We start from the raw sequence: 15,074 nt of genomic DNA on the forward strand, positions 1-15,074 counted from the left end.
AAATTTGGAAATGAACCCCATCACAGCATCTTGTTGGACAGCAGAGAGGCGGCTGCTTGTGAGACAGACTGCAGTCTTCTGTTGCTGTTTTGTCAGATTGTCACATGTCCTCCCCACATTAGAACAATAGGATTCAGGTTTATAATCAACGCAGCGGTATTTTAGTTTAGTATCAGCTTGGAGGCAGCTTTTGCTCCCTCTGTTGACTTCTTCTCTCTAATGCCTCGCTCCTCAGCTTTTCCTCCACTGCTCTAACTCTCCTCTGTAGACACGCCCTGGATTACACATGTATTTCTCTCTCTCTGTCATCTATGTATCCCTAGATTCCATATATAAACTCCATGATCTGTCTCTAGGCTATTTCTGCAGCAGCGTCTCATCCTTGCCTCACTGCACAATACCAATATTCTGTTGAGCTGTTTGTTCTGTGTATTTTATTCATGAGACAATAAGAGACACATGTACATTTCCTCCTCGGCTACACCCACACAGCAGGGATTCCTCTCCTCGTTTTGGCATCTTCTTCCTTTTCCAACACCGCCTCTCCCTCCCTCTGCCACCCTCCATTTATCCTCCACTTTAAGCATCAGCTGCCCCACCATGACTACCCACCATCAGAGCCCTCCATGCCTCAGGAGGAGCCAGACTTGGGCTGACATCTAAAATTCTGCTCCGCCTTCTTGCACCTCTGCCTTTTTCTCTCTCTGTGGCCTGACCTGCACTCCCTTTGTGTCCTACTTTCCTCCCTTTGAACAGATCTGTTGAATTTTTAATTGAGGAGTAGACCTTTTGAGCTCTTACACTCTGTCACTGACTGAGGAGCTCATCTGCTTTCCACCTCACGCCAGTAAAGGCCGCCCAGCCTGATAATCAGCCTGAACGCTACAGAGTTTCACATTATGCTTATGATGGCTGATTTTATTTTTGGGAGGAGAGCTGTTTTGTCTTGTTTTGCCCTCATCAATGAGTAGTGAGACGTCTATCAGCCAACTAATTTTTCAGACAACGCAGAAACTGCAGTTAATTGAGAAATCAACTATTTTAAAATATAAAATGTCAGAAAATAGGGAAAAATGTGTGACGTCTTCAAATGTCTTGTTTTGTCTGATCAACAGTGAAAAAAACAAAGAAATTTAGTTTACTCTCATGTACGACACAGAAAAGCCTCAAATTCTCAAATTTGAGAAGCTGCAAACAGGAAATGTTTGGCATTTCTGCTTGAAACAATTGTTCAATTATCAAAAAAAAAAATCCCTATTTCCAGCTTCTCACTTTGCGTCCTGTCTTGGTGTTATGTGAAAGTAAATTGAATATTTTGTTGGTTTGTGCTGTTAGTTTGATTAAAACAAGCTATTTGAAGATGGTACTTTTGGTTTCAGGGAACTTTGGCAGGCATTTTTAAATGCTAAATGTGTAGTAGATAAACTGGTACATTAATTAATCGAGAAGATAATCAAATAAAAATAATAATTAGTTGCAACCTTAGAGAAGTTAACAATTTTCAGGACAGTCAATGAAATGTTGTGTTTTAGGAGTTGTTATTTCTGTACAGCTGTGTGAATCTAATCTACGCTTTGGAAATATTTGGTTATTTTATGTAGTTCATGGATGTGTTTAACTAGCTACTTGGTTAGCACACTATGTAGGAAGGTGATGTCAACAGTCAGTTATTTCTCCAACCTATGGGCACAACTCCAGACCTATAACCTAGACCTATAAATCGCTGAGCAAGTCAGATGTGGGCAGCGAGTCAGGGGTCTGGAACCAGGATAGAGACCGTCTTCCTGCTATTTCTCTTCCCATCAGCGTGCACGGTGTTAAGTGTCACAGGGTTTTGCTTTCTAAGCCAAATTGTACCCTGTTTTTGCCCTTTCTCTTCTTACTCACTCCTGTATTTGTATTGTCCCTCACTCTGTTAGTTTTGCATCATCCTCCCCTTCATTTTCCTCGTCCTCTCTCCTCCTCTGCTGCTAACGAGGCAGATCTTTGCATGGCGAGATGTTACCTCGAGTTCACGTCTAACCTTTCACAGTATGTAAATCAGCAGGTTTTGAGTGCAGAGCTGTGCTCGCTCAAACATGTCAACCAGAGGCAGGTTTAATTTAGACAAGGGCCAAAGAGCTTGTGTGTCAGTTTACCCGTCGTTTACTTCATGAATGGCACATACAAAGAAAGTCTTTGTGTTATTGTTGGCCTTTGAATGACTAAGATCCAAGGCATTTTCTCTGAAAGAATGTAAACTATTAATCATTGTGAAATAGGGCAAGTTGTTTGGCAGCCAGCTGCGTTAATGATGCTCTAAAGAAGTGCCAGTGAGAATGATCAGTTTCTTAGAGTTGAGTTACAGGCAGCCAATGGATTATGTGCCTAAGATGCTGCTGCTGAATACAGTTATGAGTAGACCTGGTGTACCTCCAAACACATTAACTACATTGATCTTCTCTAGGATAAACCCCCCCTGTGCACTTTGTACCTCGTGGCCATCTGCACTGTCTGTAGCTTCCTTTAGAGGGGGGAGGCAGAAGGGCTGGGGGAGTAGTGGAGGAGGAGGAGGAGAGGGTGGGGGTCTCCTGTAACCGTCTGCCCAAAATCCCCCACCCCAAGAGAGGAACCAAGGAGGGTTTATCCCTCTGACAAACCGTCTGTCTGCTTGAAAGCCAGAGAGGACATAACAGCTTTCTCAGGCTAGAAAATCAGGCTTTACTACTATTCACTCCATATTCTGTCTGTACTCCAACTGGCAGTGGCGTACTCGGCACAATAAACTCTCTCTTGGCTTTTATCAGTCCTAACTGTAACCCTAATCAGCATCCTGGCACATGTGTCTGGGCCATTAGCAACAGTAATGCGTCACAGATCCTGTAATTCAATATATGAAGGGAGTGTGGTGTGGCTTGTATGAGCTCTTGGGACAAAAGTCATGGCAGTACAGTCATTTTTAATAATTCTGCCATCAGCATGTCTTATTGTCGAGGCTGTAATGTGACTTCCCTGCTCAGCTTGGTTCTCTCTGTTTGTCCTCTCAGCATATTTTGGCTGCTGGACTGTTTAGCTGAGAAACAGAGTGACATGGGGCCACAGATGATGTGACATTTGGGGGCTTTGCTGGTGTTTGGAAAGGGATTCAGCTCAGAAATGAACAGAAGAGCGTTTCTCAGCGGTATACAGGCGGTGATGTTTATTTTTTATGTTCTGTAATATGTCGGTCTCTCTAAAGTTGATATATGTGCTCGTCTTCAGGTGTGGGACTACGAGACAGGAGACTTTGAACGCACACTGAAGGGCCACACAGATTCGGTGCAGGACATCTCTTTTGACCAGACCGGAAAACTGCTAGCTTCCTGCTCTGCAGACATGACTATCAAGCTGTGGGACTTCCAAGGCTTCGAGTGCATCAGGACCATGCATGGTAAGAAGATAAAAACACAATTTCTTTAACAGGGTTTCTGCAGATCCTAAAAAGCATTTAATTGAATTTCCTCAAAAAAAAAAAGTTTCCTTAAATTGAATTTATAAAAGTCTAATATTTTCTCTTGCAGGAAGTAATATTAGTTGAAATGTTTTTGTATCCGATCGCAGGCTGTCAGGAGATGTTATACATCTCTAAACTGAGAGTGTGATTGCTTTGACAGTGGACTGTACGTGCAGGAGGCTGTTGAATCCTTTGTTTTGGAGTTTCAGTCAGCGCCATCAGAACTGGAGCAAACCGTGTCGCTACTGTTGGCTACCGTAGATAGGCAGCTCATCAACGCATAATGGACAAGTGTTTGTTTTTGCTACAAACTTAAAAGAATTTCACTCATTTTTCATTTTGGTTTCATTTTGGTTAATTGAGATATGTTTATTTTAAGTTATCATATCAAGAGTATTATTGGCTTTCTAAATACAAAAAATATCTTTTAAAATTTCTTCAATTTAACTTGGTGAACCCTGCAGACACCCACTTTTTTTGACAAGATAAAGCAGAAAGACGAGCATTGTCCAAAATCTGCAGACAAGTATCACAGCTGCTACCATCCGTGTTACCCGTGTTGAACGCGCTTCGTTATGGTTTCCGCATCATTGCTGTATAAACGTCGCTTGTGAAAACCAGCTTGTGACTGTGCGCGGGGCTCAGGTGATGCAGATGCTGTTCGTTATCACATTTGATGCCGTGGATGAGGCTCAGTCTGCTCCAATTCACAGCCTCACCCTCTGCTGAGATTCACGAGCAGCTCTTGACAAATGGACAGTTTTAGTCGTCTCTCTTAGTAGCCTCTCCCCGCCACAGGATACTCCTACAGGCTCTTTACAACATTTAATAGTAAAGAATCGTTTCAGGTTTTTTAATAAGCCCATCTACATTCATTTTCCTATCAGTGAATCTACTACGCCATTGGTCATGTCATCACTGAAGCAGCCCTCAGGCGTACTCCCCCCCCTGTTTAACACCCTAATTGCCAAGTAAATGATGGCAGCATAGCGTACATGTACCTTCAGGCTCTTCTGATTTTAGGGACCACCATAGGAATCACCCCGCCGCCCCCCCCCCTTCCCACCAGCCAGCAGCAGTTTAAACAATACGAAGCCTCAGCATTTCACAATTTATTTAGCTCTCGTCTTCAAACCTCCACTAGAAGCGCCCATTAATGTCTGACTGTGAAGCTGCCATGAATGAATATCAATTAAATAAATAAACCTTCTTGGCAAACAGACAAGAAGCTCGCCGGAGTTGTAAATCCGGCATTTTGTGCAAGTGAGCAACAGATTTCACTGGCTGCCAATCTTTCTTTCTTTTTTTTCTTTTTTTTTTTTCTTTAATGGTGGGTGTGAGCTGCTGGCACGCTTCTTCAAACAGATGAGCTGCGTTCACGCTGCGCAGAAAAAAAAAACAACTTATAGTGCAGAGATCAAGGTCTCCTCCTTCTATTAAACCGATGCTTTGTTCTCCATCTTCATTCACTTTTAACTCGTCGTACTCAACCTTTCCTCCTCTTTTTTTTTTTTTTTTTTTTCCCATCCACTCCACCTTTTTTCACATCTTAAAAAAAACATGAGGCCAACTGGTGAAGTAGATTAGAGCTGATTTGGACAGCAGCTTAATTATCCTCTTCAGCACTAGATAGCACTTTTCTGTGTGGCTGCCACCCATTATTATAGCCTGATGGCATGTGCGCGTGCACAGACGCACACTCACACGCACTCAGTTAAGCTGGCCTTTCAGAGTATACTTACTGTTGTCTTCGTCTGTTTAGCAGCTTAAATATGGCCCAGCACCTAGGTAATTAGGCATCTCTTATTCTCCGTGGAACAAAGTAAGCCCCAGCAAATTGGCCGCCTCGCTTGTCATTTAATTGGCTAATTGCGCCCAAACCCGGAGCTTTTTGGCGCTGTTGGTGGCTGAAAACGTAAAAAAATAAATAAATAGAATATTGTGGCTGGAAAGTGAATTTTCTGTACGATTCCTCTGTTTAAAGGAAATAAGTGAGGATTAAAGGGATCATATGTTGAGGTCTGAAATTATTAAATTATGTTTTAATTTATAATAGTCTGTGGCTCTTAACTGACTTCTTGCTCTCGTCTTTTGTTTTCCAGGACATGACCACAATGTTTCGTCTGTAGCCATCATGCCCAATGGAGACCACATCATTTCTGCCTCAAGGGACAAAACCATGAAAATGTGGGAGGTTGCAACTGGGTACGCTTTTTTTCTGAAGACGTCCATAAACCATCCTTAAAACCTCAGTTTTAGCATGATGTTCAGTTTCATTAGTCACATCCAGTCTGACAACGTGATAACTTTTTCTCTCTTTTTTTTGCCTATTAGTTACTGTGTGAAGACCTTCACAGGCCACAGGGAGTGGGTCCGTATGGTGCGGCCCAACCAGGACGGCACTTTGGTTGCCAGCTGCTCCAACGACCAGACGGTGCGCGTGTGGGTCGTGGCCTCCAAAGAGTGCAAGGCTGAACTGAGGGAGCATGAGCACGTGGTGGAGTGCATCTCCTGGGCGCCAGAGAGCGCCTACCCCACCATCCTCGACGCCACAGGCTCTGAGGTAAGAGACTGCTCAGACCTCCTGTTTATCAGAAACATCTTCAGGTCTGGAGGGTATGAGTCTTTTTTTTTTTTTTTTTACGTGTCTTTTCGTTGTGCAGTTTCTAAGTCAGTTACACAGTTGGAGCACACAGGTACACTATTAGTTAGAGTAGATTGACATAATGTAGATGTACAATTACTGAAATTAAGGCATAGAAGTAAAATGACCCATTAAACTCATGATGTTCAATGTGATTGATCATGAAAGAACAGCAGAGAGGACAGTCGATCAGTAGCAGAGCAGTCAGAATGTGATAACTGGTGAGAAATGGTGGAACTGGAAACACATTTTCCACATTTTGGCCCAAATGAGACAATGAATGACAAGAAAAACCAGCCGCACAGTCACGCATTTGTTATATATACACAACCATTCACTGCCAGTCTCACACAAAGCATCGTGATGGAGCTTGTGTATTTCCTTGAGTGAAAGCAGATGTAACAGGTAAACTCATGGTTAAGTACTGAGGCAAACAAAGTTTTATTCGATCCGATCTCTCCGTGATAACATGGTCTCTCTCACGCTATAAGATGACGGAGAGTATGTTCCCCTTCTACATCCGTAGCCATGTCAGCGAGTCTTATCCGTCACTGCTCAGACTGACAGCCATGTTAACAGACCAGTTTGAAATGAAGAGTGTTTGTGTGTGTGTGTATGTGTGTGTGCAGCATGACCGAGAGTCAGCCCACACTCCCTCCTCATGCCTTGTGATCAACTGTGTCCAATTCTGGCCTTGTCAGATTAAAACAATATTTTCCCTCGCAGCAGTTGTGAGAAGTGAAAAACAGGATTCACTTGCACAGAAGCAGATTTTTGGTGTTGTTTTTGTAACTTAACTAAACTCAAAGGGGAGTGTTTTTTTCTCGCCGCTGTCGCCAAGTGCTCGCTCACAGGGGAGTTTTGGGTCTCTGTAAAATAAAGAGTACAGTCTAGACCTGATCTATGTGAAAAGAGCCCTGAGATCACTTCTGATGTGATTTGGTGCTTTATAAATAAAACTGACTCGACTAAAATTAAACCTGTACAGAATTAGCATATTAATGCCTGTTAATTGGACTGATGGAGTTGTTGACTCTGGGCAGACCTGAAGCCAGAGAGACAGATGTTGTCACACAGATGTTTGCACATGTGCTCTCGTGCTAGTTACCAGCAACGTGAAACACTCACAATCGCCCGCAAGTGTTTTTTATTCGGGGATGTTCTGCTACTCTGTGTCTTCTGATGCAGTTTCCGCTGAGATGTTTTACACTAAAACACGACTCCTTTCCCAAATTTCTAGTTATTGTTTACATGTACCTGCAAGGCTGTTTGAACACAATCTCCGCTGATGCAGTCAAAGCCATCTGGCATGTAATGACTGTTAGCGCCTGACGCAGCTTTCAAACATCTTGTATTTTGTAGTAAATTAAGTGAACCTCTCTCTACTCTAATGGTGACTCATGACGAGGGGATTTAAATTACACTTCACTTCCTTTTTATTGTTGTTGTAGTGAAACGGGAATCGATGTAAGACCACAATGCAGTTCCTTTTAAAAAAGAGACTGCTTTAAAAAATAATTTGTATTACTTTAGATTAGTCGTTAAGTCTATTGGGAGAACGTTAATTGGCAACTATTTTGATAATATATTCATCATTTCATTCACTTCTCAATCAAAAAAGCCAAAGATTTTTGGTTTCAGTGCCATGAATGTGAGGAGTTGCTGCAACATTGTTGGGTTTTTTGGCAATTGGTCAGATTTGAGGACGTCACCTTGGACTCTGGTAAATTGTAAAGGGCATTTTTCTATATTTTCTGACATTTTACAGACTGAACGATTAATCAAGACAGTAATCGGCAGATTGATCGGTAGTAAAGCTAATGAATAGTAGCAGCCCTGTATTATCAGACTTTGACTTTTTCTTTACAATATTTGAAGGTGACGGTTTTGTGACAAAAATGCATCTATTTGAATAATAATGTTTAATATGATCTGTTTTCTTTGCATTAATTATGAAATGTTTTCTTCCGAGTTGCAATAATAAATTACAAACATGCTGTATTTGTTTTGCACCATTGTTGATATTTCATTTTGAGGTTTTTTTCTGTCCTTTTTTGTGCCTAACCAGTCCAAGAAGAGCGGTAAGCCAGGCCCCTTCCTGCTGTCTGGCTCCAGAGACAAAACCATCAAGATGTGGGATGTTAGCATTGGCATGTGCCTTATGACACTGGTGAGGAACCATCTTAGGCTACTAACCTAAACCATTAGATTTAATGTTTTTGGTCTAGAGTGCTTCACATTCACATTTGTGCTTCATCAGTGAGATGATTTGGTCGTCAGCAGCGTCTGTCTGTCTGTCTCGCAGGTTGGCCATGACAACTGGGTGCGTGGTATCCTCTTCCACCCAGGAGGCAAGTTTATTGTGACTTGTGCGGATGACAAGACCTTAAGGATCTGGGACTACAAGAACAAACGCTGCATGAAAACCCTGTGTGCCCACGAACACTTTGTTACCTCTCTGGGTAAGCAGCCACCTCCCCCACCCCCCCAACCCCTCTCCAAAAAAAAGCTTGTTGTTTTCTCAGTTGGTCTCTTGAGGTGAGTGAAGATCCTCCGTATTTCACGCTCAGTGTTTAGTGGTAGAGGAAGGTTGAGTATTTGTAAAGAAGCTCAGCTTCTCCACGGCCGGTGTGTTGAGCGTCCTGAGGGTTACTGGCAGCTGGGGTTTAAGAGGTAGACAAGCGCTCCAGGATTTTCCCGCCTCCCCCTCCTCGAATCTGCGGCTTTTCAGCAGATCAAGGCTCAGGAATTCTCTTGAGGAGCTCTTCAGCCAACTTTTCCTTGGCAAGCTGTTTGAAACCCAGGCCTCTTAAGTCCTGCTTCAACTAAAGAGGATATCGCTGTGAGCTATTGATGTGATGAATTCTGGAGCGGTGTGAAAAAGACAAAGCACCTTTGTTCATTGAAAAAAAAAAAATTGTTATTCTCTAAAACCATTGTCCTGTCTGTACGCACAATACAACACCAATTACTTTTCCTTAAATGTGTCGGCATTCAGCTTTTCTAATAACCTGATAATCCAAATATATTTGCATGTCGTTCCTGTGAGCAAATTCTGTTTGGGGCGATCATTTTGTTTTTCACCGACCAACCAATCAGTAGCGAGTCACGTATCAATGTTGTTTGTCATTTTCAGTGGACACAAAAGCTGTGGTAGCGGTCGCTCGGAGCAGTTTACGTTTTTCATGATGATTGAAGAAATAAACAAATTCAGTAGTTCAGTAGTGGTAGTTGTTTTATTTTTTTGAAATGGCAGGAAAAGAGAAAAGGGATGATATGCAACAAAGAAGAACTAGTCGATTGACAAAATTGATTGCCAATTATTTTGATATTGCTTTGAATTGTTCTCTGAGAAAAAAACAGAAAATTATCTCATTCCAGCTTTAATGAATATTTTCTTTTTTTGTTTTTTTTAGTCGTCTATGATAGTAAACTGAATGTCTTTGGGTTGTGGACTGTTGGTCGGGACTAAACAAGACATCTGAGGTTGCATTTTGGGCTTTTGGAAACAGTGATCGATATTTACTGACATTTTATAGACCAAATTACTGATCAATTCATCGAGAAAATAATCTACAGATGAATTAATGATGAAAATAATCATTAGTAGCAGACCAACCAGGAACGTTGAGGACATGGTCGGTTTGTCACTAGGTCGACCTCTTGAAGTCGACCTGCAGTGACCTGTACAGCTGCGTTGATGATGTTATCAACACTTTCCACTGTTATTTTTCATGAATGTAATGTTTTTTCACTGTGGAAAAGGAAGATGGTGTCCTTTATTAATTCTACCTGCAAAGCTCTGATAGTCTCGTTGTTTTTCCAGCTGGGGGAACAAGCCGTCAAAAAGCTCCATTGTTCAACCTTGTTGAAAAAATCTTAATACGGGCGATGATCCAGAGGTCTGGAACCTGTTTCCAATGGCTTGATATCATCACTTGATGATGAATGACGTGTTTCCCACACTTAGGTGGCCCATTCATATTTAATGTTACCTGCTCAGCTTCATTTTGACCCATTTGAACAATATCTGGATTAAGTGAAATTAAATTCATGAACGTCAGTTTGCTCCTGATCCCCAGACCGGTCACAAAGGAACAGCGCACGTATACGTCCACATCTGCTTTTGTTGAATCAAACAGAATGAAAGTGAGTGTTGATAGTCAAGTAAACAATACATCATCATGTGTCCGGCAGCCCAAACAACTCATAGTCGTGTAAGTGGAAAGGTTTCGACAGGTTGAGACCGTTGGTGTTAAACTGGAGCTTGTCAGTGGGTCAGGGTGACTGTTAGTCACTTAGTTGACGTTAAATTCATCTTTATATTAGTATTATTGTGATAGAAAGAGGTTGAAGAGGGGATAATATGTGCAGTAGTCTCATTCTTTAGTATTTCTCATCATAATCAAGATTGATTTCCTCTTTTTTTTTTTTTTTTCTTTGTTCTGATGATCTTTGTTTCCTCCGCAGATTTCCACAAGGCTGCTCCCTACGTGGTCACTGGGAGCGTAGATCAAACAGTAAAAGTGTGGGAGTGCCGCTGATTTGGACCTCGGAGGATTGGACCAACACCCCAATTACCCAGGCGCTCCTCTGGATCCCCACCACCCACCTCCTCCTCCTCCTCCTCTCCCAACCATTCCACCACCCCTTTCATTCCACCTCCCCCCTCCTCCTCCTCCTCCTCATCATCCTCCACCTAACCTAAACCTCGCCCGCACATCTTCATCTCCTTTGGCTGCACTTACCACCATGGTTATTTACCCATCGCGCTCTCTGGTCCAATAACTTTTGTCCTTCTATGTAAATTATTCCTGGATGTAGATCAAGCTATTAAATGTTACACAAAAAAGTATTCTTGCATGGTAATCCAAAATTGTATACTGTAAATTTACATAACGTTGTCTAGAAGTACCATAGGTTTAACACAGGGCTGGCCGTCTGTCACGCAGCCTTACCGACCAACCGAAGGCAGATGTTTTTGACTGGGTGTAAAATGTAGGGCACTAAAAAAAAAAAAAAACGATAATTTAAGAAATGACAGTGTCTTTATGTGTAAGATTTATTTTTGTCTATTTTTTTATTTAGGATTTTTTTTTTTTCTTTGTTATTTCTCTCCTTCACTGTCGTAGTATGTCGGTGCCTAGCTTGGTGAAACTCTCGAGAGATAAGGCAGGAAAAAGCATATACGATGCGATAAGATTGTCTGTGGGGCTTTGTTATTGAAATAATCTGTAGCTTTATAACATCACTTCTCAAGTGTGCATACCATTTCTCTTCATGTGGAACTAGGTAATATTTTAATGGCTGTATATACGAATGTTTCAAACTGTTGTCCTTGGACCTCGGGGGCTTAAAAAAAAAACACAGCTTTGTACTCTTGTCATGGTGGCACATGAACTACTGCTAGGCTTTAGATGAATTATCCCGTTTAATAAATTATCTGCAGTCAACAATTAAATGTTTTAAACTTAGCTTTGTGAATAGCAGCTCTGAGCTATTCACCAGAAGCCCGATTTAGCCTGTTTGGCTTTTTTTTTTTTCTTTTTTTTTTTTTTGCTGACAGTGAGCGCCCTGGGTCACAGCAGCAACCTGAGCAGAGTTCAGGGATTAAAACCATTTCTAATCTCTAGCACTTGATAAAGACCCTGGGTGTGTCTCCCCCTCTGTAGGAGATCATTTCCCGTGACCTTGCATGTCAGACGTTTGTCGAACTGAATCCTCTGTCCCACCTCTAGGACCCTGACCGGTCGGTCCTGGCGGGGGTTTTGTGTAATATAGGAATTATATAGAAGATGCTCAGTTGTCCCATGGCGCCTCTGAAGGCTACAAACAAGAGCCTGAGGAGGAAGCAAAAAGGCATGACGAGGAGTCAAAGTGAGCCCCCCAGGTTTGATATCTGGGATGTGCAAAGATATCACATTTCTGAGGGGTGAAATATGTTCTGCATAATAAAAATGGTTTTGAGTAAAAAAAAGAAAAAAAAGGAAAAAAAAGAAAAAAAAAAAAGATCAGCTTTCTGTGAAAATATGAAATGTAAATTTAGCTTGTTATTAAGAGATTTGGCAGTTTTGTAATATCGCACTAAAGGATGAACTGGATGGGAATTTAGGATTAGTGAGGAAACGCTAGCAGCGGACATGCTAAGTGATCTGTGTATGCTGTTTTTGTCTGTAGAGCGGTCTGACGCTGACGTACTGAAGGATCTCTACAGGCGAACTTCCACAGACCGCCTCACACACACACGTATGCACACGTCTCCTGAGTGGCTCTCCTCAAACGTTCGGCGTTTGATCTTTTGTGGAACAGTAACAGTTAAAACAGGACGGCTATTTTTTTTTTTCTTTTGGGAAAGACTGGAAAATAACTGTAATCCAGTCCACGCTGTAGAAAACAACCATTCCACTCCCCTTGGAGGAAAACAATGAAACATCTTGCCTCTAACTAAAGCTGGCAAGGTGATTCATTAATCTTGCACATCCCTGTTTTCACTAAATCTTTGGTCCTTTTAACGACGATCAAAGACAACATTAAGATTTAATGATGTTGATAAATGCATAAACCTATAATTTTTTTTTTTGATTAGCCTTTTCATTCCAATGCAGTTCTTGGCTAATAAAGACTTCCACTGCTTAACTGAACTTCTTATCTTAGCTTCTTTGCCAAGTTTTCCTCTTCCTGTGTGTACTGGATGTGGTGATCTGCTGCTCAAGCTCCTGCTAGTGGCTACTGTGAGCCTAATGTGACCTGTTGATGTAGCACTGCTGCATGTTAACCTGCGCCAGAGGCAAAGCTGTCAGAACAATATTCCTTTTTAAAAAAAACAAAAAAAATACCAGAGCCGCCTTATCAGAGACTAATTGGTTTGAATGATGAGGAGAGAAACTTTTCGTCTCTGTGTGCTCAAAGGAAAAAGGCTGGCTCGGCAGGTTCAGACAGCTCTGTTTCTCGGTTGTGGAAGGGCTGGTTTTGATGTTTGTGATGCTATTTGAAAGAGGTTTACAGCCTCCTTCGTCTGTAAATGCAATGGGATTGTGGCAGACTAGGATTTTCCAAAGGAGAAACCCTCTCTCTTTCAGGGAATATTACTGATGTCTCCCTTTGGTGTGCGCCCTCAACTAAGGTTTTTTTTTTCTCCTTTCCTACAAGCTGTTCTCTGTCCAGGAGAGAATCAGCTAATCTTCTAGTGCAATTTGGCATGGTTGATAAAAATGCCAAGTTGTTAAATGTTCTAGCTGAAGCCAAAAATGGAGACATTTGTCAGTACAATCTGGTTTATCTCGAGAAATCAGCCTCCTTGTTGGTCCGATACAATGTGACCAACTTGTGAAAATGATCCTTGTTCCCTCAGGATCACGTTATGACACTCCAGACTGTAAAATAGAAATTAAAAACCACCTCCTTTCCTTGGTTTCAAGGCAAGGAAGGCGGTAAATCAAAGGTCAGGACGATGTGTGTTCTGTTTCTTTTGTAAGAATCGGAGGAACACAGCTGCTGGTGTCGTATGCAAGTGTGTGTCCTGTTGAAGAAAACCCCCCCTTTGACATTCGCAGGTCCCAAGCAATCCCTGTGCTCTCTGGTCTGGTCTGGTCTGGTGTGGTGTGGTGTGGTGTGTGTGAAGGGACCCACAGACAGGTTTTTCACTGTCTGTGGGTCGTTTCCTCCGGCCTCAAGTCCACCTGTCCTCTGTAACCTGCCTGTGAACCACATCTGAGGGCTTCAGACTGCACAACAAGCTCCTACAGGAGAGCTCATGATGTTTTCGCCACTATGGTCTCACTCTTCACTCAGCAAACTGTTAACAATATACCTGGATGTCATTATTGTTTGCGATATAATAAAAGAAGAAATCTGCATCTGTGTCGTCCTCGTAATTTGCTCTGGAGAAAGTGTATTTCACCAATCTTGAGCTACATTTTCATTTAGCACAGGTGACTCATAATTAATCAGAAGTTGCTTGTAATAAATGATGATTAAGGGAAGATTAATTTGATTTTTTTTTTTTTTTTTATTTGATCAAAATATATTTCCATTTTCTTTAGGGAAAGTGTTAAACATGGTAAAAGAAAAGCACAAAGTTTAGCAGCGGACATACAATTTTTTGAAAAGGAGAACATTATGGTGAAAAAAGCAAAGTAAACCAACAAAAAGTAGCAAATTTACTTTAAACCATTCCTGAAAATGCAATTATATAATTGCATTGTGTCAATACTGTTGTTTAAAAATTTAAACTTAAAATAATAATATAGTCTATCTTCAAAAAAACAGCTTTTACAGTTTAAAATTATGCTTAAATATTGAAAAATTCAACTTTTGACCAAGTTTTGCAAACAAATTACAAAAGAAATTCAGTGCTTCATTTTTAAAAAGTATGCTTTTTTCTGTATTAAAATTGCACATTGTATGCATTGTAAAAAAAAAAAAAAAATGTTATTAAAAGCTCGTTTTAGAGATAGTCCAGTGAAATATATATTTTAATCTCGTTTTAAAATACAAGACTTATCTAAAGTCACCTTATGTTTGTATAATTTAGTTTACAAGTTGTTTTTGGTTGTCATATCTCTTTAATATGGCCAGCGCAGATTTAGCTTGACATGAAATGGTGACCATATTTCTAATTGTTTTAGCATTTTTTGAATTATTATTTTATAAAGAGCTTCATTGAAGCAAGTAAACAACAAGTTTACAGCACCTTGTGTCTACAACTTGTGTCTAGAAACATGACAGTGGGACTGAAGGTTGTAATAAATAAATAAAGTTAAATAAACATCGTGTAAAGCTTACAGTGGTTATACACCTTAACAGTTTTTTTGTTTGCATATTCAGATATTGAAGAAATGTTTGATATGGACAGTCAGCTCTGCTTTTTTGAAGAATTTGGATTTGTGAATATAAAATTTGGTCAACATAGTAAAAGCAAATTAATTAAATGGAACTTTCCTGTCATATTCAGTGAAT

The 15,074-nt window shown here is 41.0% G+C and overlaps 1 protein-coding gene across 4 annotated transcripts in view; it reads left to right on the plus strand.

The window, feature by feature from the left end:
* The window catches only part of LOC137186041 (lissencephaly-1 homolog), a 45,449-nt gene extending 31,479 nt beyond the window's left edge, over window positions 1-13,970 (plus strand). For all 4 annotated transcript variants that reach the window (XM_067594652.1, XM_067594653.1, XM_067594655.1 and 1 more), the window contains exons 6-11: window positions 3,241-3,409; window positions 5,575-5,677; window positions 5,807-6,035; window positions 8,185-8,286; window positions 8,422-8,578; window positions 10,587-13,970. In XM_067594652.1, the coding sequence (XP_067450753.1) occupies window positions 3,241-3,409; window positions 5,575-5,677; window positions 5,807-6,035; window positions 8,185-8,286; window positions 8,422-8,578; window positions 10,587-10,660 (834 nt within the window). In that variant the 3' untranslated portion in view covers window positions 10,661-13,970. The remainder of the gene's footprint in view (window positions 1-3,240; window positions 3,410-5,574; window positions 5,678-5,806; window positions 6,036-8,184; window positions 8,287-8,421; window positions 8,579-10,586) is intronic.
* The last annotated feature ends 1,104 nt before the right edge of the window (window positions 13,971-15,074 follow it).

The sequence above is a fragment of the Thunnus thynnus genome, chromosome 7 (assembly GCF_963924715.1).
Source record: "Thunnus thynnus chromosome 7, fThuThy2.1, whole genome shotgun sequence".
NCBI lineage: Eukaryota > Metazoa > Chordata > Actinopteri > Scombriformes > Scombridae > Thunnus > Thunnus thynnus.